Source organism: Lineus longissimus, chromosome 15 (genome assembly GCF_910592395.1).
Source record: "Lineus longissimus chromosome 15, tnLinLong1.2, whole genome shotgun sequence".
NCBI lineage: Eukaryota > Metazoa > Nemertea > Pilidiophora > Heteronemertea > Lineidae > Lineus > Lineus longissimus.
In genome coordinates, this window is record NC_088322.1 from 8,804,573 (window position 1) to 8,827,030 (window position 22,458).

Sequence of the window (22,458 nt, forward strand, 5' to 3'; positions counted from 1 at the left end):
TTAGGGATGCATGTCCATTTTATGGGGAAAATGTGAGGGGACAATTGGATGATGTTAACGATGTGATGACAATTTGACTAATCAAATGCCATCAACTTTGTTAACAAACCATGCCATGACCGTTTTGAAAGAGTCACCTTGAAAACGGGGACAGTCCGGGACTTATTTGACCATAGGACCATAGGACCATACTGACACACAGTAAAAACTAATAGATTAAGTAGAGTAAAGCAGTCGTTTATTTTATGAAAACTGAATTCATGAGTTTTTGATAAAAATACAGAATATTGTACATTCTCATAATTATTTGATCAAAATCAGCTGTAAAACCCATGTCATAATATACATGTAGGTACAGCACATATAAAGTCAAACAAGGTGGAAAATACATATCATGATATTATGTCAGACAAGGTACCTGATGGCATCAACGTAACTCATTATGTCCCTCTCTCCATTGACGTATTGTTCTTTGAGGCGTAACATGCGTTCGTCAATGCGTACATATGTGGCTCTCCTCGGGTTTGGTCGGTCAGTAAGGGACGGTTCATATTCCTACGTCTGTGGGGAGGTTAGCAATACATTTGAATAGGCGAAACAGGAATAGGCGGAACAGGAATAGGCGAAACAGGAATACACCTCTGAACTCAGGTCAACTGTCAGGTGGGTGAAAAACTGTATCAATCACTTTCCCAGTCACTGCGAATCCAAGTGGTCCGTTATGGGTCTTGCAAGGGCAAAACCGTCCTAGGATAAGTCCACTTTATGTTTCGAAACACGCGAAGGATGCATACAGCTCACACATGGCAACGGGTGCACCCTGTCAAACGTTGTCAAAAGTGGAAACATACATTCCTACCTTTAAAGTGTGTTAAATCATGGTATGCGAATCAAATCGATAAATTGATTTTCACTTTTCCATTTTAAGGTTGAAGTCTGGTATGCTCTCCTCGGCATCAAGGTGGACAAGTTCGAGAAGAAGTGCTGCTGGGTCAGTGATCACTTGCCGCCATACCCGTGCTACGAGGAGCCTTGGTCATGGCGAGATTCTTGATTACGTGTTTTGAAGGTAAGTTAAATGAGAGGTGCATGTTGGACTTTTAGGCCTATTGGCTATCTCGATCAAGAGTTTCGGGCCTACGCCGTTAGTGTTTGTAACTCTTTTGGACACCTGGATGGACACGGGCTAGGATGATCGGGATAGTCACTCGATAATTCACGATCGGGAGTACCAAAATACTAGTAGTTCATAGGAGTTTTACCTGTCGGGAATCAGGACGGGATGCCGAGAAGGGTAACCACTCAATCCCCTTTTTTCCCCCCCCCCCCCCCCTCATACAAACACAATCGCCTCTAAGTGCCTTTGGTGGGCGATTCATTTGCTCCAACCCTTGCAAGAAAATGGAGAGGGTGACTGGGATGCGAACGAATGTAGGTGTTACACTGCTTTGCTTCATGTGCATATACTCTAATTTAACGATCTATGGCCGGTTGATTAATTATATCTAAATCAAAGCATAGGCCAAGGCGGAAGATGACGTCATAACCGAGTCTGACAAAACGCATTGTCAATAGACGTTGCACTGGTTGAATGCGCTTGACAATGTGCATTAGCCTTGATATACGTATATAGCTAAGATAATGATATTCAGAACCGGTCATAGATGGGAGAAATTAGAGTATATTCACCACGGTAAGTTGGTAAGAGAAACTGGCTCGTTTCAACATTTACACTCTACCTCCTCTTAGTGCTATTCATTGTATGCGGTTGGATATTGCGAGTGAAAATGCAGGACGTCTGTACATTTTGATGAACGTGTACCGATGCACAAAATTATATGCGGAAACCCCCGAACAGGACCACAATTGAAACAGTCTCTTTTAAGCCATAAATGGCTGGCCAATGGATGACGTAACTAATAATAAAATACAATTTCTCAAATTTCATCATTCCAGAATTTACTCGATCAAAGTCATCTGTTTGCTTTGCTGTCTCGTTGACAAATGTGCTCCGACACGCGACCCAGATTGCTGATATTTGATATGAATGTGAACTTGTAATGGGGCCAAAACAACACAAGTGACCTTAATGCCTGTGATAAACGATCAGGCGAATAGTCATGATGTGGCGCGCCCACCCGAATGGTTTGTAGTCTGAGCTGATATCACAGGTAGTTCATGAGTTGGTAAAATCAGAGTCTTTCAAAAATATTTATTTGAAAGATTCTGGTAAAACCTGGACGCAGATTTTGGACGCTGGACGCTGAGTTTTGCATCATTGGATTGCATCACCTGCATTCAATTAATCTCGCCTCCAGTGATATGAACCGCAGTGGGCCTTATCAAATTGACGGAACGGTCTACCTTTCAGTCGAGAGTGTGGATATTCCGCCAGTCATTTTATTTCTTCAGTCACCAGTCATTAAAATAATTATAGCCCACGGTGGCCTTTTAGGCATATGGCATATTCGACGAATTTTAAAGTTTTTGATAAGCATAGGAGATAAACTTGGTATTTAACGAAGGCCTAAAGCTGGCAATTACACTAATCAGATTAGACTTATGTGGAGTTAGTGGGGGGGGGGGGGGGGGGGCATTTGCGTGCCCTTTTAACTTTCTCAGAATAAACAGACTGGAGTCCCCCCTCCGCCATCTCAGAGGATAACAGTAACTCTATCAGGAACAAAACTATATGATGGAGATAGGGTAGTTTTCAAGCCTGGGTTTAGCCAACCCCACATAATGGGAAGAGAGCCGTTACACCAGCGCTACAAATATGAGCATTTCTGACCGGTCCTAATTTTCACATGCCGATCCACCGTCGTTGTGTGTATATCCATCCTTCACCGCCTGATCGGCTGTCGAAGGGCTGTTACTTTATCGGTAGTCTCCCTGCATTCCCTTCCTTTCCCACGCGTCCTATGTCGCGACAACACTAACATTACACTCACTCGTGGTTTTCGCACAAGACACGCACTGAAATCTATCATCAGACCATGTTTTCAATGAATAACGGTTCCAGGGATGCTGACCTGACCCAAATGCACAGTGCATGTTGAGAAGAAGGGTAAACTGATCCGGAGGTTGGCACTATTTATTCGTATTGTAATCAAAACGCAAACGTACTTAGCTTACATTTAGGTTTACATTCAATAGTTAAAGTGTTAAATTAAAAAAATAAAATGATCTTGCCAGCTGAACTAGTCCCTGAAATTTTCTGGGACATTTCCATTGTCATATATATCGCCAGGAATGAGATGTGCATTGTATGGAGGCCAAATCATTGATGAGATGGCTTAATTACCTACCCAAAACCACCTACAAGGGATCGTGTCGGTGAATACAATTGATAATGGGCTCAGCACTCCAGAAAAATCTACTATTTGGTCCGCGTACATGTACATTCTGGATACATACATTTTTGTGATTTAAAAACAATTCAATGCTGGGATTTTCATCTTACTTTTCAGAAGTGTAGTCCTATGTCTTGTCAATGTCATAAGTGAATTTGAAAAAGTTCCAAAATGTTTTAAAATGTTAAAATGTTCTAAAATGTCTTATTAGCGTTTTCATGAGACATGTCACAATTTGACACGCGGCCGGGTTTACTGCCTCCGGCAGAATATCTTTCCGACCCCGTAAAATCTAGACAAAGAGTTCCTATTTCAACCTGAAATCTGTTACTAGTTGATATTGTTCAAAATTAAAACAGCCAAAATAAATTACATACCAGGCGGTATTTAGGCCAAGCCTTTTATCATTATTTGTCCCATGATGGCGCTAAACACTTGAACTCAGCCCGAACACAATTGACTCTGCTGCATCCTGGAAGGCGAATTTGAGTACAATGATTGGTCGGCTATATCTGGAGCAAGTGTTCCCAGAATAGATATTGCTCGAGTCGCTGGGAATGCATCGCAGGAGCTTCAATACCATTCCCACTACTGTACGTGTGTATACGAACAAGAACATGAAATACACATGCATCAGACTAGATACACCAACTCAAGCACTATCGACGTAAGCTACGTGCATACACGCTTTCGGTGAAATACTGCTCACTAGTGTAGTCGCGCCAGTCGAAGATAGAGTTTGGTTACTCTAAGATGGAAGGTATGTATGCGTTATTGTTGGCATGTTTTATCGTTTCGTTGTCAAAGAAGCAAAGCAAAATTGTATTTCTTAAGATTTTCTCTGTTGCTCGTACGACTGTGAATTAAAAGATGATTCGTAGCTCTTCGTAAGGCTTGCGAAACCTGCTTAGTAGGCCTACCTATTTCGCTACGTTCATTGGTTGGTAAGACATATGTTTATTATCGATCGTACTGCAAGTACAAATACAGGTTCATGCGGCTGATGGGGAGAGAAAATGATGCAGCAGGATGCTCAGCCTCCCTAGACTCCCGGGGCAGTCCATTTCGTCATCCTCTTCATACTGTCTCGTAGGGGTAGGGACGAGGCGGAGTGTGAGCCTCCCACGTGCATGGCGTGATGCTGGTACTTGTAATTGTACTGCTGACTTGATGTACGATCTGCTTACTGTGGTTCATTATTTCGTAAATGTTAAGTCCGCATCGTTTTGGGCTCTGGATGGCGAACTACTGGTCGGATTCATTTGAAGTTTAGTCTTCACCTCAAAACCAATCATGATATTTTCATATCGGTAACCATGGTAACAAAATATGTTTTTGTATGCATTTGTGTACATGTAATGCATTGAATTCGGACATTTACCGCTATGTAAGAATTATAACTCGACCATTATTCCCATCCCTGGTCACATTTTTAAGATGGGTACCAAGAGATGAGAACAATATAGGTGTGTGTGTGTGGGGGGGGGGGGGGAGTATGCACAGTAAGGGGCCGGGGTTGTGACATCCTTGAGTCAGTCGTATCCTCCTCCCCTCGCACACGTTACTGAGTCCGATGTTGTCCTGAAGTTCAGGATGGATTTGTGGTTGATTCAGCGAAAAGTATTCCCCGTATGACGAGTAGGCCAATGTAAATACATTTGTACTTGCGATGAACTCGGAGATAGAAGGGATTACTTAACCTGACCGGCCTGGTTCTTTTCTATATCTCTTTGGTTGTCAATGTGAGTCATATTTCAACAGTGAATAAATATTCTAGTACAGCTCTGAACTTTGGCACGTTCAACCAATACCTCATTCCAAGGTAAAAATCAATAATGGCACAAAGCTTTTAGATAAAGTTAATGTAATACTGTTTCGAATTGTTGATTTGTCGATCTCCCTTTCGAATTGTTTCAGTAGATTGTAGCGTTGCAGCTACACAGGTGGATAACGTGAAACATTCAAATGTACCTTTTACATGATCAGTAGTTAAAAATGAATGATGAATTCATGTACGATGAATGACCTAAGCTTTTATGTGTGTGTGTTCGCCAGTATAATCACCCAGTCATGATCCAGGTCCAACTCCTCTGATTTCCAAGTGTTGAAGGGTGTGTTGAGTGCAATGCTGTGTCAACCAAGCGCACGCTGGCCCCTACAAAGAAGTACTTTTTTTTCTGTCAATTTTCTTACCTGTTGTCTATTAACTCGAACGTCTCTCCACCCACCGGGTGCAAGGGTATAGTCCTAGGGCCAAAAAAACACTCATGAGATAGAAATGAGCATGAGATCATATTACATTAGTTGGCCTCATGTTTATTTTTAACAATATTTTCGTCCGGGGGTATGTTTAGCCTTAATGTGGCTTTTATAGTGAAACCTCGCTCACAGGCATAAGAAAAAATCTTCCTTGTGGTAGTATGTAAATATATTGGAACGAGCAACAAGAAATAAATAAACGAGCTATATAAGCGTTTGAAACCTGAAATGAAAGATCAGGTTTACATGTAATATTCATTGCAGGATTCGGTCAAGTATGTTTATAGCATAAAATATGATATTATTCACATCAAATTGGTCATTTCAAGTTTTGCATAGTGCACAATGGTACGCCATGTGTCATTCACTCGTTTATTTTGGCTTGTTATAAACTTGAAACGAGCCAAATTAATTGGACTTAAAGTGGATAAAAGTGCATTATTCATTTCATGCAAATATCAACCTAACGCTCGCAATCATATTACATCTAAACCTGATCTTCAATTTCTTGTTTGGAATGGAATGTTTATTTGGTTCATTTAGTTTGTCTTGTTTCATTATGGGTCGTTTAAACTTTTACATACTAACCGTTTTAGTGGAGTTTAAAACCTCTTGCAATGAAGTTTTCTCGCGGCAGTGGTCGTGCATGAAAGAACTCAAACAAAGACAGTTAAAAACGCATTCTCATTCCCATTTAAGGACACTTCTGTTTTTTTAACTTTAGTTAAGGGGCTGATTTTTAAAACAGTTTACATTTTCCTCAGCAAAGGGTATTTCGTAATAAATTATTAAGAACGTTCCAAGCATGTCCCGAACATTTCTTTCCATTGCACTTTTAAGAATTCAAAAGCACCACATCAACATCACCACGCGATTGACTTTTCTGCAGCTGCCGGCATTTTTTCATGTACATTCGATACCGTGTTGTTGTACTGGAAATATAATAAGCGTCCAATTAATTTCATAAAAACGCTTTTGAATGCGGGGGCTTGTCGACATTTGGCAGATGGGCAGAAAAGGAATCATCCGTTTTCGTAACGGATATTCGTGATACGATTCTATTGTGTGACTTAATGGGCCGTCCATTAGTAAGTTCGCACAATTTACTGATTGTTCGCAGTACGCAAGAGCCCAGGTCTACCAGTTCTGCGTACACAGTACGCCAAAAGACCGTTAGTTGATATTGATTTTTTGGTGTCTGATTGTCCGACCCTAGACCAACTGTTTAGTACATGTAATTCTATATAAAGTTTGGGGCACCTTATTGTCGATTTGATATTCTTTGAATGACTTTATAGAGTAATTTGAGAAGAAAATTTTATTTAGTTACAGTCAGTATTAGAATAAGCACTTTTCCATATGTGGTCTTTAGAGTATAATGCAGTTTTTAATCAGTCCATTTGATTCGAATTGTTTCTATCATACATCTTACATGTCTTATGTCTGGAACATTCAAACCTCCTTTGCTGAGTGGCTGCTCAAGGAGGATACCGCGGTGACGTCACATCACGTGATCCCGACCCATATTAGTGATCGCTATGGCCAATCAGATTCAGTCTACTGACAGCACCAGTACTGAACACATCTCCACGTTTCACTGTCTGGTGCGCTTTTGTACACAAAAACACCAATAGACATGAAATATTGCAATACCTAGTATGGATTCTTCCTGTGTAAAATAAAATTTACAGAGCAGATTGACTTCCACGAATAAAAAAGACGTTTGGCGTGGCCAAAGTGCGGAAATAATGTCTCCGCTAAAATACACTACGAAATACACTAGGCAATGCACTACGCAATATACAGTAGAGACGCAGTTGAGTTTGTTATTGTTTTGACTTAGAAGCCCGCCCATATCATAATATATTCATGTATTCATGAAGTATGAACTCATTTCTGTCCCATATAACTCTAAGAACAGTCAATTTCTCCTTAAATCATCACCGAAACCGCGATATCCGCAGGAAGATTTCGTTCTAGTGTCCGAAAATGCATGATCTTACAGGGGCGCTAACTCGACAAATAGAGGGGATCTATGGGGATCTATGCGAGTTTTAGGTATTACAGGTCTCGAACTTGTAAAATCTGTAAACATGCCTCCAAATCCCATTATGATAATGAAGAGATTGCCCCATATCTGGGAGACTGTTTTGAAACCATCGCTAATTTTGGAAGATCGGTGCCCGGCTATTTGGTTTAAAAAACCCTATTTTTCCCCATCAAAACAGCACTTTTCATTATTCAAATGATAGCTTATTGTCTGAAGACTTATTTCATAGCAGAAAAGTACTAATAACTCTGATTTGATGCGAAAAATCTAACTTTTTTGATGACTTGATTTTCCCTTGGCCGTGGATCGAGTTTGTTTACAATATGCAGCGCCATCTTGGAAAAGCCGTGACGTCACCGCGGTATCCTCCTTGGTGGCTGCTATATTAGCGAGCTTCTTACTTCCATACATTTTCTATATGAGGTCTGACATAACATGCCACTTGCCACAGTTCCTGCACTTGACATAACATGCTACTTGCCACAGTTCCTGCACTTGATGTTAAATACAATCCCACATTTGCAAAATTTATACAGTTTGTCTTTGAGTAACACTAGTCTTTGTCTGAGGGTTTGGTGAGGCTTGAAACACACTTTCAACCGATATCTGTTAAAAACTCACCGCATGCGTTCCGATACCCCCCCCCCCCCTGTTGTATGGTAAGACAACCATCCTGGGTCTACCACCCAAACCTTGAGAGTGGGTTTTGGCCTTATATTAGTTTCCCTCCTTTGGGTGCAAGTGAACAAGGGAAGACCACAATGTAATGCAATGTGCATTCTTCGGATCACAAATGAAGGATGAAAAGGCGTATCATATGATATTCGTACTAATTCGATGTTAATATGGTGAAAGCGGTCATGTTTTGAAGGCAGTAATTTCTTTCTGTAAGCAGGCAATCCTACTTGGCACGATGTGGTGCATTTGTTGGACAATTTATATAGAATCGTCTTCCCCAGCCGGGAATATTGTTTTCCTAGCGCTCAAATATTAGCAACAACCTGTACATTGTTTAATATTATGCTACCAAATGTTCTTGGCCAATAGCGTAACTCGATTCACATCATGTGATTTCAAGTCATCACATCGTATCGGATCCAAAAAAGCAATAACGGATCCAAAAAAATGTCGTAACGGATCCTAAAAGGTTTTAATCCAATCAAAATATTATTATTATTATCATTATTTTCCTTTGGATTGATTTCTTTGCCAAGACATTTGATTGCATAATATAGCAAATAGTGGATGTTTAAGGTCGTCCAATATGGAATTTTGCTGGACGAAGAAATGTCATGGCGGACATTATTGTATAATAATGTTAATGGTGGACCCTATTCATGATACCCGGAAAATATACTACAGCGAGGACTTATTGTGATATGTATCAGTAACAGTGAAAATGTCAGAATACAATAAAATAATAAAAGGCAAAGGCAAAGACATATTGCAGCGATGACCTGTGTCACAGACTACGTGCACATCCATTGCATTCAATAAAACGATAGTAGACCAATCAAAAGACAGGGCGATATGACCCCGACTGGGATGCCTGAATGCATTGTATGGTATATCCATACAACTCCTTGACCACTTCATGAGACGTTTGTGCGCTGGTGCTCATAATGCTTGTAACTGTGTATTGTGTTCTACCTGAATACAGAAAATAGAATTAATTAATAGTAAGTTTTGTAATTCCAGCCAATCTTCTTTTATTTCAAAACAGTACGGCTCGAAAGGAATTTAGCACGGCGCTTTTCAAAGGTGGCTATCAGCTTACTTTGTCCCACATCAAGCCTATCAGTGCTAGATATGAAGAAAGGTTACATGTTTCACGATAACACTGATGAATGTACATTCTTGATAATATCAGTTCCAATTTAAGAAATGTGATTACGGTAGAATTTTTTAAGATTTCGGCGGAACCTATCGTTCTCTCCGACACGACCCCCCCCCCTTATTTCTGTTGTCATCCAGGCTCTATTGCGCTAAAACATTGATGTCTGTTCTGCGTAGTACTCCTCAATAGCTATACCAGACACAATTTCCAAAGATTTCAGTTCAACAGGTATTCACTGAAGTTTGAGACACGCCCAAACTCAGTGAACAAGTCCTTCAGTTAATGAGCCCCACTTCCTCTGCATGCTGCAAACAAGAAACGAAATGACTATTACCGAGATAAAGTGTACTAGACTGAGGTCATCTGCACTACTCTAATGCATGCCACTGCGAAATCTGATCTGGCCTAATATGCCGCTGCCAGCTCCTAGGGGACAGACTGACTTCGGTGGTGTTTACTGGGAACTTTGACATAACTTGCAACTTTCAGGTTAAAGCAAGGTTGAGGTTATAGTATATTCCTTCTGGTACATTCCACTCTTGTGCATTATTTATTGCAGCTTAAAGCTTATTCAGTTATTCCGTTTGGAAGTCACCGTCCTGTTGAAGGCCAATAGGATGAAAAACCAACATTTCTATACTTGTAACTTTAATTTCGAACATATGCTCTCTCACTTCAGACAAAAACGTCAGCAGAATCACGAAGAGATGTTTCGCCATCAGCCTCATTTTTGTCGCAGTGGTCATCGGTATCTTTCTCGTTTACCTCAAGATCTCACCGCATCCCGCTCTCGCGAGACTTAGCCTATCGAACCTGAGGGGCCTACGTGATCGTCTGTATTATAAAAAATGGAATGAGACGATGGAAGATGTCACAGGAACACAAGTAGTGTCATCATATCAAAGTGACCCGAATTACACCACCCCGATAACAATTACAGCAGAAATGACGCCAGTACCATCGCTAATGGCAATTGAAACCATTCTGCTGGCAAAAGATGAACCAAAGCTCTCGAATCCTTTTGAATTTGACAAAGAAGGTCCGGATGAACAATTCAAGAGGTCATGTTCGAAAGCTGAGATTAAACATTACGTCGATTTATTGCGAAAGGTGGGCGAGCTTTTGAAGAAGGCTAACATCACGTATTTCATGTATAGCGGCACTTTGTTAGGATCCTATCGTCATTTTGGTTTCATTCCTTGGGATGATGATATTGATATAATGGTGCCGTATCCGGATAGAGCCAAAACTAAGAAAGCGCTTTCCGTCCCTGGTTACGAGTGCGTAACTAATCAAGGAGCCCGCTGGAAATTTAATGACAAGCGAGATAAATTAATTAGAAAGAGTTTACAGTGGCGTTGGCCTTTTGTTGACATCACGTTCTACAAGGAAGATCAAAACAACGTATGGGACAGCGATACGACAAATTTTGGCCCCTATGTTTATAATAAGTCTTGGGTATTTCCGCTGACGAAGCGCCCTTTCGAGGGCTACTGGTTTCCTGCACCGAAGAACACTAAAAAATGCTTGGAGAATAACATTGATTTATCAATGTGTGTCACTGCCAGTTGGAATCATAGACATGAACATCACATTTCTAAAGTGTATAGAAAAAAATGTGATGAATTCCGCCTATATCACGCGTTTGTAAACCGTACTCGACTGCCAAATGGCAAGGTGAAGGAAATGCTGACCTTTGGTTCACGCGTTTTACAAACAGTTCTCTTTGACAGTTGATGACACTGTAAGCGGTAAAGGAGAAGGCAACGCCATTTAAATAATCTTGATGAGAAGTGGAACCAGCTATCAGTTAGGAGAGCAAGCTTTGTCATATATTGTCTTTTTAGAGCACATGTAATTCAGTTTTGTATGCCATATATTTGATAGACTGTTGTCAACTGGCAGGAGGCAGTCGTGGCTGGCAGTGCATTGGCGCGTTTTATATTGCGGATATTTTTACATTCATGACAAAATTACTCGAAAACTAAAAGGGAGATTAAGATTACCTATTTTACTTTAATCTATTTCTGAGAAGTCCAGATCTAGCAGAAGCATGAAAAACTCTAACCCCAACTTAGCTTACAGCGCGATGTGCGTCGAGAAAACTTGTTAAGAGCCAGTTTTAATTGAATCAGGCGGATTTCTATCATAGAGTGATATGTGACCATCTTTGATTTGCCTTAAATTTTTTCGGGTGAAAGGCCTATCGGTAGATAGAAAAATCCTGAAATTCCAGGTCCAAAAAAAACTAAGATTTTTTTCCAGGGCCTCTGGAATGATCACTGCTGTGAGGGTGACAATTGGACTTCTTAAAAAATAACTTTTGAAGTTGAAATATCTCAATGCGCCAATGACTGCCCAGCTGTATTTTGATATATGTCAGTCTATGATGGAAGGAGCTGCAGAAAATCAAAAAAAATCGGTGGGTGGTTGAGGGTGCGGCTTGTAGGGGGCACTGCAAAACAGTATTTTTTTCTGAAATGACACTTGTATCTCATACAATCCTGCACTTCGCCCTCAACATCCCAAGCTAGTTTATGAATGATAGGATTCCATTTGCTTGCCCAATACTATGCCACATCAAAATATTGCAGGATAATGAAGGTGCGAGGGTATAGGTGGCGCCGAGGTCGGTGTAAATGTTGAAATCAGTGCTTTTGGGGGTCCAATATCTAATTGCGCCCTTATCACATTTGAATGAAATCTTTTTTTATCAGACAGCCCCATTGACCCTTTTATAGCTATCATCCAATCATGAATTGAGCAAAATTAAGCAAAACGTGAGGGAGCGTTGGGAGAGAACGCTTCGGCCTATTCACTTGGAACTTTCAAGGCGGTGGGCAGTTGTCAGATAAAAAGAACCCTCAAAATTTCAGCTCTGTACACCAAGCTATCCCATTCATCCAAAATCAGGCAAAGAAGGACTTGTCATCAGAAAGCCGATAAGACGTTTTTCTTTTTCTTTCTTTCATTTTCCTCTTTGGATCACGAGTAATGATCCCAGTATCATTAGTACGAATCAATAATGTCTGTGTGTTACATGCAAGATTGTACATAGTCGAGGATACCGGTGTAATGTTTTTGAGTGTTTCTGTTTTTGAGTGCTTCCCCTCATTGTTTGGGAACGCTCAAAAATAGATTGACAATTTTTTCTGTGTATCCCCCCTATTGAAAAGTCGTGGTCTCTCTAGCTGCCTATTGTTTGGAAACACTGACACATGGGAAACAACCACAGATGTTACACCGGTAACTGACCCTTCATTGATAAGGTGAAACTAGGTCCGAGTGATGTATTACATGTATTAAGGCCAGGTCAGATCACACTACCCATACTGAGGTTTATATTGGTTGCGACTTCCGGAGCGCATTGAATTACTCATTTTATGCCACAAGTGCATAAGGGGACACTTATAGCGTTATGCCTTGATATATTGCAGCCGTCACGTAGATTACGATCACATATGAAGGGGTCCCAGCCAAAACAACCTACCGTAAGTCAATTTTCCAACTTTTCAGGAGAGGCCAAAGCATACCTGACTTCCTTCATATTTCCATTTAAATTCCTGACTCAATTCAATTCAATTCAACTTTATTCTCCAAGACTATATACATAGTATGAGGACTTCAAAATAGTCACTGTTGCAACCCTGTGATATTGGTATCAAAATGTGGAGAATTAAGTCAACTTTCTCAGTCTGCACTCATATCAAAACAGCCTAAGTCTGACTTAGGTTGTTACCACCGGGACCCCATCATCTGATGGTTTCCTTTGGTACAGCCTCGGGGAAGGTTGGTGACTTTCGAAGACAGAGCGTTCTCGATTATTGCAGCGAGGTTGTGTGGTACGCATGACCACTCCAAGTCGGGCAAGTCCCGAGCATGGGCCAACGTCTCTTTTTTCGTGAGGCATTCCTTGCTCGCTATTTACATCTGATCATTTAAGGTGTCGCAGATCATTTTTGTCATGTGTATGCAGTTCGGCACCAAAATCACTACATTTTGATTTTGATATAATTATTTGCTTTACGAGAGTGAAAAATGCTCGAAGACATTATTAAGGCCAATTAAAAGAATTACCAAAAGTTCACCTACATACCTAAAAGGAAACTATTTGTTTCAAAGAGGAAAATTCTAGTCAAACGAATAATCTCTTGTAGTGAGTGTGATTTCCTGACAACCGAGTCGGCATTTTACTTTTGTAATGAGGGTATGGTTGAGTTTGTTATATCCATCCTGTCGCAGTACAATGGGATGCTTTTATATAAGTTGCAGTATGCATGCAACTGGCGGTTTGTATACAGCTCGCACTAATGTAACTCCATGCGGTATTTATATTGTACTTAGAGTATGGACAATGTAGTTCACCTGTTTTTCGGAAATATCTTTTGATTTTTTTTCTTGTCCAAATAAAAGGTCACTACTGCTGTACAATTGAATAGTCATTTTCATTATCATTTTGCAAATAAAACAATTGGACAGGCGTCCGCGTTGGCGTTTCGGGGACATTGCGAAAACTCTTAGAATATCCCAGAAATAAAAGGACAAATGACCACAAAAACACCGTTTCTCAAAAAAACTAGCGATTTATACCAAATAAATCTGACGGGGGACAAAACTGCAAACAAATTTAGCAAGGCTATGAAAAATAATAAGGCCTGTAGTGAAAGATTTCAAGGAGAAAATCACTATATAACAATTCGAACTTAATAGTGTGTTTGGTAACCATTGAGGGTTTCCAGGGACGCAGATTGATAGCCTCAATTTGGTACACTTATCTGATTGGTTCTGGTCACCCAAGGTGTGGACCCTGGAAGTTCCAAATGTGTCTTACGTTGTTTCTTATTGGCCAATGTATTCCTCTGTGCACGCTATAAGACCCAGCGCTTCAGTTGAGAAGTCACTTTAGAATACTTTGACAATTACAGCAACAACCTAAAACGACATTTGAACTTCATCTCATTCCTTGAATCTTTTAGGCGCCCAGAAACTAGTCCCCCACCCCCATATTACCTGCACTGAAATAGCATTTGTGACGATTTTTTTAGGATCTATTTTGAGTATCACCACGCGTGAGCAAGATGCGGATGACTGTGTACAGCATTGGAAAATGAGTATTGGCTGTCGATGCTCCTCAGGTCTGTTCTAATATCAGGCACGTGACGGGCGAATGTGAAGCCACCATCGTTGCTGCCTTTGAGTGGTAAACAGACAAAGTGTTACCATAGCAACTGTTGCAAAATGGCAAGGCAAAGAACCGGAGCATTCCCAGATGGCAAAATTTATGGCCCCATATGGCTAATGTACGGGCAAGTGTGGGCAGCCATATGGGTACTCATGTGGGCAATTAATGTGGGTCCCAAGTGGGCAAATGTGGGCCCCACCTTTCCCCACCCAGACCCCACGTGGAATATGCACCCGGGTGTTCGGATGGGGACCATGTGGGCAAACCGGGCATGTAAGTTTTACATGGGTTCTATATGGACTTCCTTTTGGGTTCATTGAATGGCATTTTCTTATAATATAATTTTCATATAATATTGTGTACATTGGTCTTTATCTAGAGCTCATTTATTCTCTTCAGTTTTACAGTGTAGGCCTAACCTCCAGCACGTTGTACTGCTTCTGAATAAAAATCCCCTAACTGTTGAAGTTCTCACCAGCAACTCCTGGGTGAGATGAGTTGGACACTCTCCTCTCCACAGGGTGTAAGGGGTAAATATCTAGAGTGACCCTTGATGTCTTCATTGGCATACCACCACTAGCAACTTGTGAAAAGTATAGAATCTGATGTTTCTGTGATGTTTTATGCCCATGGTTTGCATTAATTGATTTTGAGCATAAGTTTTACAACGTATATACATATGTTGAACATTATTAGTTGACTTGAACAATCAGCCCAAGTTGCCCATGTGATATCCAATGTGGGATCCACATGCATGTGACACATGGCAGTGAGCTCAGATCTGCCTACTTCGTCCCTATATGAAACCATATGCAAAATGTGCCTATATTTGCCTATACGTAACCCACATTGGACCTGGGTGTCCTCGGGGTAACTGAGACACAGCAGAAAAAGCTTCAAAACCTATTCATTGATTCCATTTAGATTATGCGGTCCATACGGTTGAAAAGAAAACACTTCAAGAGGTGCTTTTGAAAGCGAATTCTATTATGTTCAAGATTTGACATCCACTCTGCATTGAATAAACTAGCATATACCCATGGAGCGGGCAAAGTTGAAATGTAATATACATTAGTTAAATGGGCACGATGATTGAGCTACATTAAATTTCTAACGTTACTGAAGTTTTATTAAAGGTTAAACACGAAATTAACTGCATTTAGGGACTTATTGCTGATGCTATCTACATGCAACCCCCAATAGATTGATTGGAGTACGCTATTTTGCACAATGCATTGAGACCAGTGACAGCAGGTCCTGTTCCAAATAAGACCCTCACATATTAGGCATATCACCTACCCACTCCCGTACCCAATGCCACTGTCGGACCAAAGCCAGGCGCATGGAGAGATGCAGAACGCAATTCAAACTGACAACATCAGTCAGTAAAGAATAAAACAAAGAGCAAGCGCTGGCCACTGTACATATTTTGTCCATCCTGGCATAACTGTTTATTGATACCCTGACTGCATGTTCCGGTGGGCCACTCAGCAGAATTTGCCTTATCACCAAGGAGGATACCGCGGTGACGTCACATCACGTGATCCCGACCCATATTAGTGATCGCTATGGCCAATCAGAATCAGTCCACTGACAGCACCAGCACTGAACACATCTCCATGTCTCACTGTCTGGTGCGCTCCTGTACACAAAAACACCAATAGACATGAAATATTGCAATACCTAGTGTGGATTCTTCCTGTGTAAAATAAAATTTACAGAGCAGATTAACTTCCACGAATAAAAAAAACGTTTGGCGTGGCCAAAGTGCGGAAATAATGTCTCCGCTAAAATACACTACGAAATACACTAGGCAATACACTACGCAATATACAGTAGAGATGCAGTTGAGTTTGTTATTGTTTTGACTTAGAAGCCCGCCCATATCATAATATATTCATGTATTCATGAAGTATGAACTCATTTCTGTCCCATACAACTCTAAGAACAGTCAATTCCTCCTTAAATCATCACCGAAACCGCGATATCCGCAGGAAGATTTCGTTCTAGTGTCCGAAAATGCATGATCTTACAGGGGCGCTAACTCGACAAATAGAGGGGATCTATGGGGATCTATGCGAGTTTTAGGTATTACAGGTCTCGAACTTGTAAAATCTGTAAACATGCCTCCACATCCCATTATGATAATGAAGAGATTGCCCCATATCTGGGAGACTGTTTTGAAACCATCGCTAATTTTGGAAGATCGGTGCCGGCTATTTGGTTTAAAAAACCTTATTTTTCCCCATCAAAACAGCACTTTTCATTATTCAAATGATAGCTTATTGTCTGAAGACTTATTTCATAGCAGAAAAGTACTAATAACTCTGACTTGATGCGAAATATCTAACTTTTTTGATGACTTGATTTTCCCTTGGCCGTGGATCGAGTTTGTTTACAATATGCAGCGCCATCTTGGAAAAGCCGTGACGTCACCGCGGTATCCTCCTTGCCTTATCACTCAGGTCAGTGTTTCTCGAATAGAACTAAAATAGAACAGGTTAATCATTAATCTCCCTGCTAATACCCTGCACCATGGACCAGGTTGTATAGTACTACATACGTGCTGGAAGCTAATACTGATGTGGCAGGGAGAATATGCGTGAAGTTTGTGTATGCTTTTGAGAATGAGCGGAGCTCTCCAGTCGACGTGCTCTCTGAAAAGTTCTTATTTATTCCAAAACCACCAAGATATTCGACGTATGACACCCTCAGTGACACTCTTACTTATGATCCACACCTACGAAACCAAAAGTTGCAAGAATTCGACGCATTTTCGAGGCCCAATTTTGAAACAAAAATCGCCTCCTATTTAGCGGCCACAACGCGCATTATAGTATAGATAACTACCCCCGCGATATGGCAAATTCACTGGATATTGCTTACCGGTACGCTATCTCTCTCTACGGCTGCGCTGGACACTATCTCGGTCAGTGATTTTACTGCGATGGTCTGATACGCATGTTTTGGCTACCGTTCATGATCAATACGTCAATAATTATTCGCGGGCGTGGTCTTTGCTAATACTCATGTGTGCGCTTCTATTGCTTTGGCTAACGACCTTGACCTTCTACCTGCCCTATATTTCGGAGGTTGGCATCTACCCTACACAACATTCAGCTGTCCATCTGGATAGACTTGGGATAGACCACGGAATGCCATTTTCGTACCGCCATTTGTGATTTTAAAGGAGTACACTCAATTCGAGGCTCGGTATGATACGATACGATGATACGAGTCGAACACGCCATTGCGAACAGCAGATATTAATATGACCACGGATACATTGAGGAGCCTCGTCAGACGAATTCTTTCTAACAAGCAGGGTCATTTTATTACACCGATCGGATACTCCGGGTGCCGTGGGATATATTTGCAGCCCCTCCAGTAAGTTTTATTCGCACACTCACACTACTGCCACACGCACTAACATCTGCCACAGCATTTTAGCGAGTATAGAGTTTGTCAAATTTTTAGGAGATCCAATTGCGAAACTAGTCAGATTATAGCTAAGAGTAACAAGGCTGGTTACTTTAAGGGGGTTCATCCGCACATCACCAGAAAGCTCGTGATCTCTACTTTTAGAATCCCATTGAAAATAGATGACGCCATTCGGGGTATTCCCCCTAAAACCATGCGGTTATTTCTGTGTCAAATTGCATAAATTACCCATATTATTGTTCGGCATATTCCGAGTGATTTGATTTGCCCCGAACATCTCCGAACGAACATGTGAACAGCGGCTGATTAGAAGATGCGCTTGATTGGCTAAAGGCATGTGGAGTTTTTACACAGGTTTCATATTGTGTGGCAGAGAAGGTGGTGCCACCCCACCCCAAAATATAGCTCTTTTTGGGGGCTGTAAAGTAAATGTAAACTCGCTAATTCATATTGAAAACCACCGCACTTTGTAGAGTAATGATCTAATTGTCATTTGGAACTGGTTTAGAGAGATTTGGGGCCTTTTTAAAAGAAAATGGTATGCGGCATAGTTCGGGGAGTCAAAATTCAAGATGGCCACCGTATCCTAGCAACCGAGGTGGTATACCAGATTTGGTGGTATTTTGGGAATTAGGGATGACCCATGTGTATACCCTGCAAATTGCATTCAATTCCATCCAGAAATTAAAAAACAAGTTTTCCGACCCATGTCCCCCTTAGATATTATGGTTATTCACTGCTGCTTAGAGGAACGGTTGCCAAGCCAATGCTTTGGTTGTGAAAGTCTTTCTATCGAACGTCACCCAGATATGTCGGCGTGACACGCTATCCAGGTATCATGGCTTCGGGATAGAGCGGAGAATACGTGTAAAGGGCTTTGAGATCAACGATGTACACAGTTAAGGTGATACATTGTCGGTTTTTCATTTCGTCAGGTTTTAAAAAAAGAAATAAAAGAATGTAAGCCACAAATATTGTTGAGATTGGTTGAAAATGAATAGATTTTTGCCTATTCGATTAGGCAAACCGCTAGCACGTCTAACTGCACTGCAAAATCGGGCAAACTGTTGATCAACTCCTCATCTCTCTGGGGAGTGGGAGGGCATCGAGGGCGGACTTATTCCACATAAGGCTGCAGCATAGCATAATTTAAAGCCACCAGGCAAGTCACGCCCCCGGTCACTCCGATTAGAGAGTTATTTTGAAGAATATTTCTTTCCTATCCGACCCTGATAGTTTTGTACTCCCTTTAAAGGCCTACGCCGTAAGTTAAAAATTTGAAATTTGTATTTCGAATTCCAATTTCGTAAATATGTACTGAATATGAATTTCAGCCCTATCTTTGAGTGGACAGATACACAAATATGCAAATGCGAAGTTTCAGCAAATTCCTATCGATGATAACTGCACTACGGCATTGCGTTCAACAGAATGTCTATTTTCCAGTAATTCCGAACGGTGTACCCCTTAAAATGTAATATTTGAAGTAGTTCAAGCGATGTCAACGCGTAGGAGGACAATGAGAATTTAGTACGGAAGGCAGAAAAAAATTTAAAATAATAACTCCAGGTAATAAGATTTCTTTGATTTTCTTACTCTTAAATTTGTATCATTCCTCTTCTATCTCGTTTCAGAAAAAGGTACAACCATGGCAAGACGCTTCTTCATCGGTCTTTTCATCAGCCTCGGTTTCATCGGCGCGGCCATCCTTATTTTTCTTCTTCATCTCAGAATTTCGCCACATCCACAGTTCGCGAGATATCAGCGGCTGCCGAGATGTCTCGATTGCGAAACGTTACAAGCGAACAATGAACCGTGGCTCTTAAGTCCAGCAGACTTTGATAAAAAAGGGATAGATGATAATTTTAGCAGAAAAATGTCCAAAGATGAGATAAAGCATTATGCAGATTTGTTGCGGAAATTTGACGAGCTTTGTGAAAAGGCCGACTTGACCTATTTCCTGTGTGGCGGCACCTTGTTAGGGTCTTACCGCCATTTTGGTTTCATTCCTTGGGATGATGATGTCGATGTGATGGTGGCGCATGTGGATAAGAATAAGACGTTGAAGGCTTTATCCGTGCCTGGTTATGAATGCGTCACTGATCACCACATGAGATGGAAATTCAGTGACAAAACAGACAAGTTAATCGGAGACTTGAACTGGCGTTGGCCGTTTATTGACATCATATTCTATGAGGAAGAGTCCGATAACATATGGAACATTGACAAAACACGCTTTGCTGACGAAATTTACAAAAAGGATTGGGTCTTCCCGCTCACCAAACGACCTTTTGAAGGTTACTGGTTTTATGCACCAAAAAACACTACCATCTTCCTTGAGAGTAATATGGATTTGTCCACTTGTGTAACGTCCTCTTGGAATCATAGACACGAACATGGCTTTTCTCAACGATATACCAGAAAATGTGATGAACTCCGCCCATATTACGCCTTTGTAGATCGAACTCGAATGACCAATAGAACAGTAAAGGAGGCGCTGACGTTAGGGTCACAAGTTTTTGAAGAAGTTATATTTTTTTGATAGAAAGTGTAGCCATGTAAAGACTTTGAAAAACTATAGATTTTGGAAGACTGCCCTATGGGTAGGTTTTGTCTGACATTTAGTGCGATTGCGACAACGCATGCGCTATGCAGCAGCGCTTTGTCATTTCACGCCGTACTGCTAGCACTCGTATACACAGTGAAATTCATATCAAATCGTGTAAATTCGCTCAGAGTGCTAACCCAACCTGGTGGCGGATTTTTTTAAAGTGACTGCAATGTAAACAATCTGGTATATTGATTGTAACAATTGATTCTGTAATCAATACGATGCAATGCAATGGAAACAATCTGGTATAGGCCTATTGATTGTAACGATTGATTCTGTAATCAATACGATGCAATCTACATCACATTCAAAAGTGGGTGCTTTAGGTAAAAAAGAGCATTATGAAGGGGGTATTATGATAATACCCCCCCCCCCCCCCTCCAGGCATGAATTCACCTATATTGCCTACAAAGTCGTTAAAACTCAAAATGTAAAGTAATTAATTTTTTTATGCTCTCATTTACCTAAATAATCCAGTTCTAGATGTGTCAAGCTGTAAAACTTGAGTTTTGGTTCATCTTAGTTCAAACAAAAGCTTTGCTAATTACTCATAAACATCACAATGTACAAAGTTTTGAATAATATCTTTTTACCTTTCAAAGACATAGATTCCCATGCTGCATGGCTTTTGCCCACAAATCATGTACTCTTTGAAATGCAGCACCGGTCGATTCTGATGGCCTAGTCACGTGGATTTCCCCTCAAAGGGACAATATAGGCAGCAGCTGGGTAAGCAAGATAAAGTCAAACCGAGTCGCCAATAAGGGTCTCTCACATCTCTCAGCACATCGAAATGATTCACGCTTGTATGAGGAATATATCCAGTGCTGAATCTGACATGACTCAGGACCATTATCGTGGATATTAGTCACCTAAAGATGGCCAAATTAGCCCCTCTGCTCCTGCCTATAGTCCCCATTCATTTTTTTTCATGTCTGTGCCTCTATTGTAAATTCGTTTAAAATAGTCAAACTTCTTTATTACCGATGCACATATTCAATAGATTCGCTTGCTAAGCATTTTAATCTTTAAACAACTTAAGCCAAATTGAAGTATAAGGCAATAATAATTAGCTGTCACAGTAACTGATAATCCCCCCCCCCCCCCTCCAGGCATCCAATTGAGCGAGAATTGTAAGAAGTTTGTTCGATTGTCCCTTTCAGTGGTTTTCTGACAGTTTGTTGATGGTGACGATGGAATTGCCCGGAAAAAGTAGTAATCAGAGTAGCAAAAGAATCGCACTGCCCATAATTATGGGCACCTTCCACATAGGAGACTTTCCGTCCGAACAGACGCAATTAGATCCGGATGGGCGTCACACGCCCGAGTGCAGTTGCGAATCGAGCCGGGAAGTTGTAATTTTACCGTCGCGTGGTGCGGTTCGGAAATTTCCGATAATTTATACCGACGCAATTGACCAATGAGAGGACCGATGAGAGTGTTTGTTTTCATTTACATCAAGCACGTGGCCTAGAAATCACGTTTTTGAGAATCAAGTCGTAATTGAATGAAGCTTTTTGAAGCGAGAACACGCAGCAGGTTGCCCCCCCCCCCCCCCAAAAAAAAACCCTGTGCCTAAAGTGAGATCCCGTGGATCCCGGATAATAAGACAGTTGAAGTTTCTTGCCCCTAATGCAGTAATAAAGATATAATAAATCTGTGATTATAGGACAGTGATTGCACAACCCATCCCCCACCCTTCCCCACCCTTAGCACGGTCATAGA

At 41.0% G+C, this 22,458-nt stretch overlaps 2 protein-coding genes across 4 annotated transcripts; both read left to right on the forward strand.

Moving 5' to 3' along the window:
• The first annotated feature begins 298 nt into the window (after positions 1–298).
• Positions 299–21,215, forward strand: LOC135499881 (uncharacterized). 3 transcript variants are annotated; one of them, XR_010449363.1, is made up of 4 exons: positions 299–663; positions 929–1,069; positions 12,937–12,990; positions 19,757–21,215. XR_010449363.1 is itself a non-coding variant. In XM_064790906.1 (3 exons), the coding sequence occupies exons 2-3, from the start codon at positions 1,039–1,041 to the stop codon at positions 20,662–20,664; spliced, it is 939 nt and encodes a 312-aa protein (XP_064646976.1). In that variant the 5' UTR covers positions 299–663; positions 929–1,038; the 3' UTR covers positions 20,665–21,215. The 3 variants fall into 3 exon arrangements, 1 of the variants encoding a protein (XP_064646976.1); XR_010449362.1 differs by lacking the exon at positions 19,757–21,215 and having other exon boundaries at positions 12,937–16,154; XM_064790906.1 differs by lacking the exon at positions 12,937–12,990.
• On the forward strand, positions 3,920–12,937 carry LOC135499879 (uncharacterized). The gene is made up of 2 exons (XM_064790903.1): positions 3,920–4,113; positions 10,179–12,937. The coding sequence occupies exons 1-2, from the start codon at positions 4,107–4,109 to the stop codon at positions 11,234–11,236; spliced, it is 1,065 nt and encodes a 354-aa protein (XP_064646973.1). The 5' UTR covers positions 3,920–4,106; the 3' UTR covers positions 11,237–12,937.
• Positions 21,216–22,458: the final 1,243 nt, after the last annotated feature.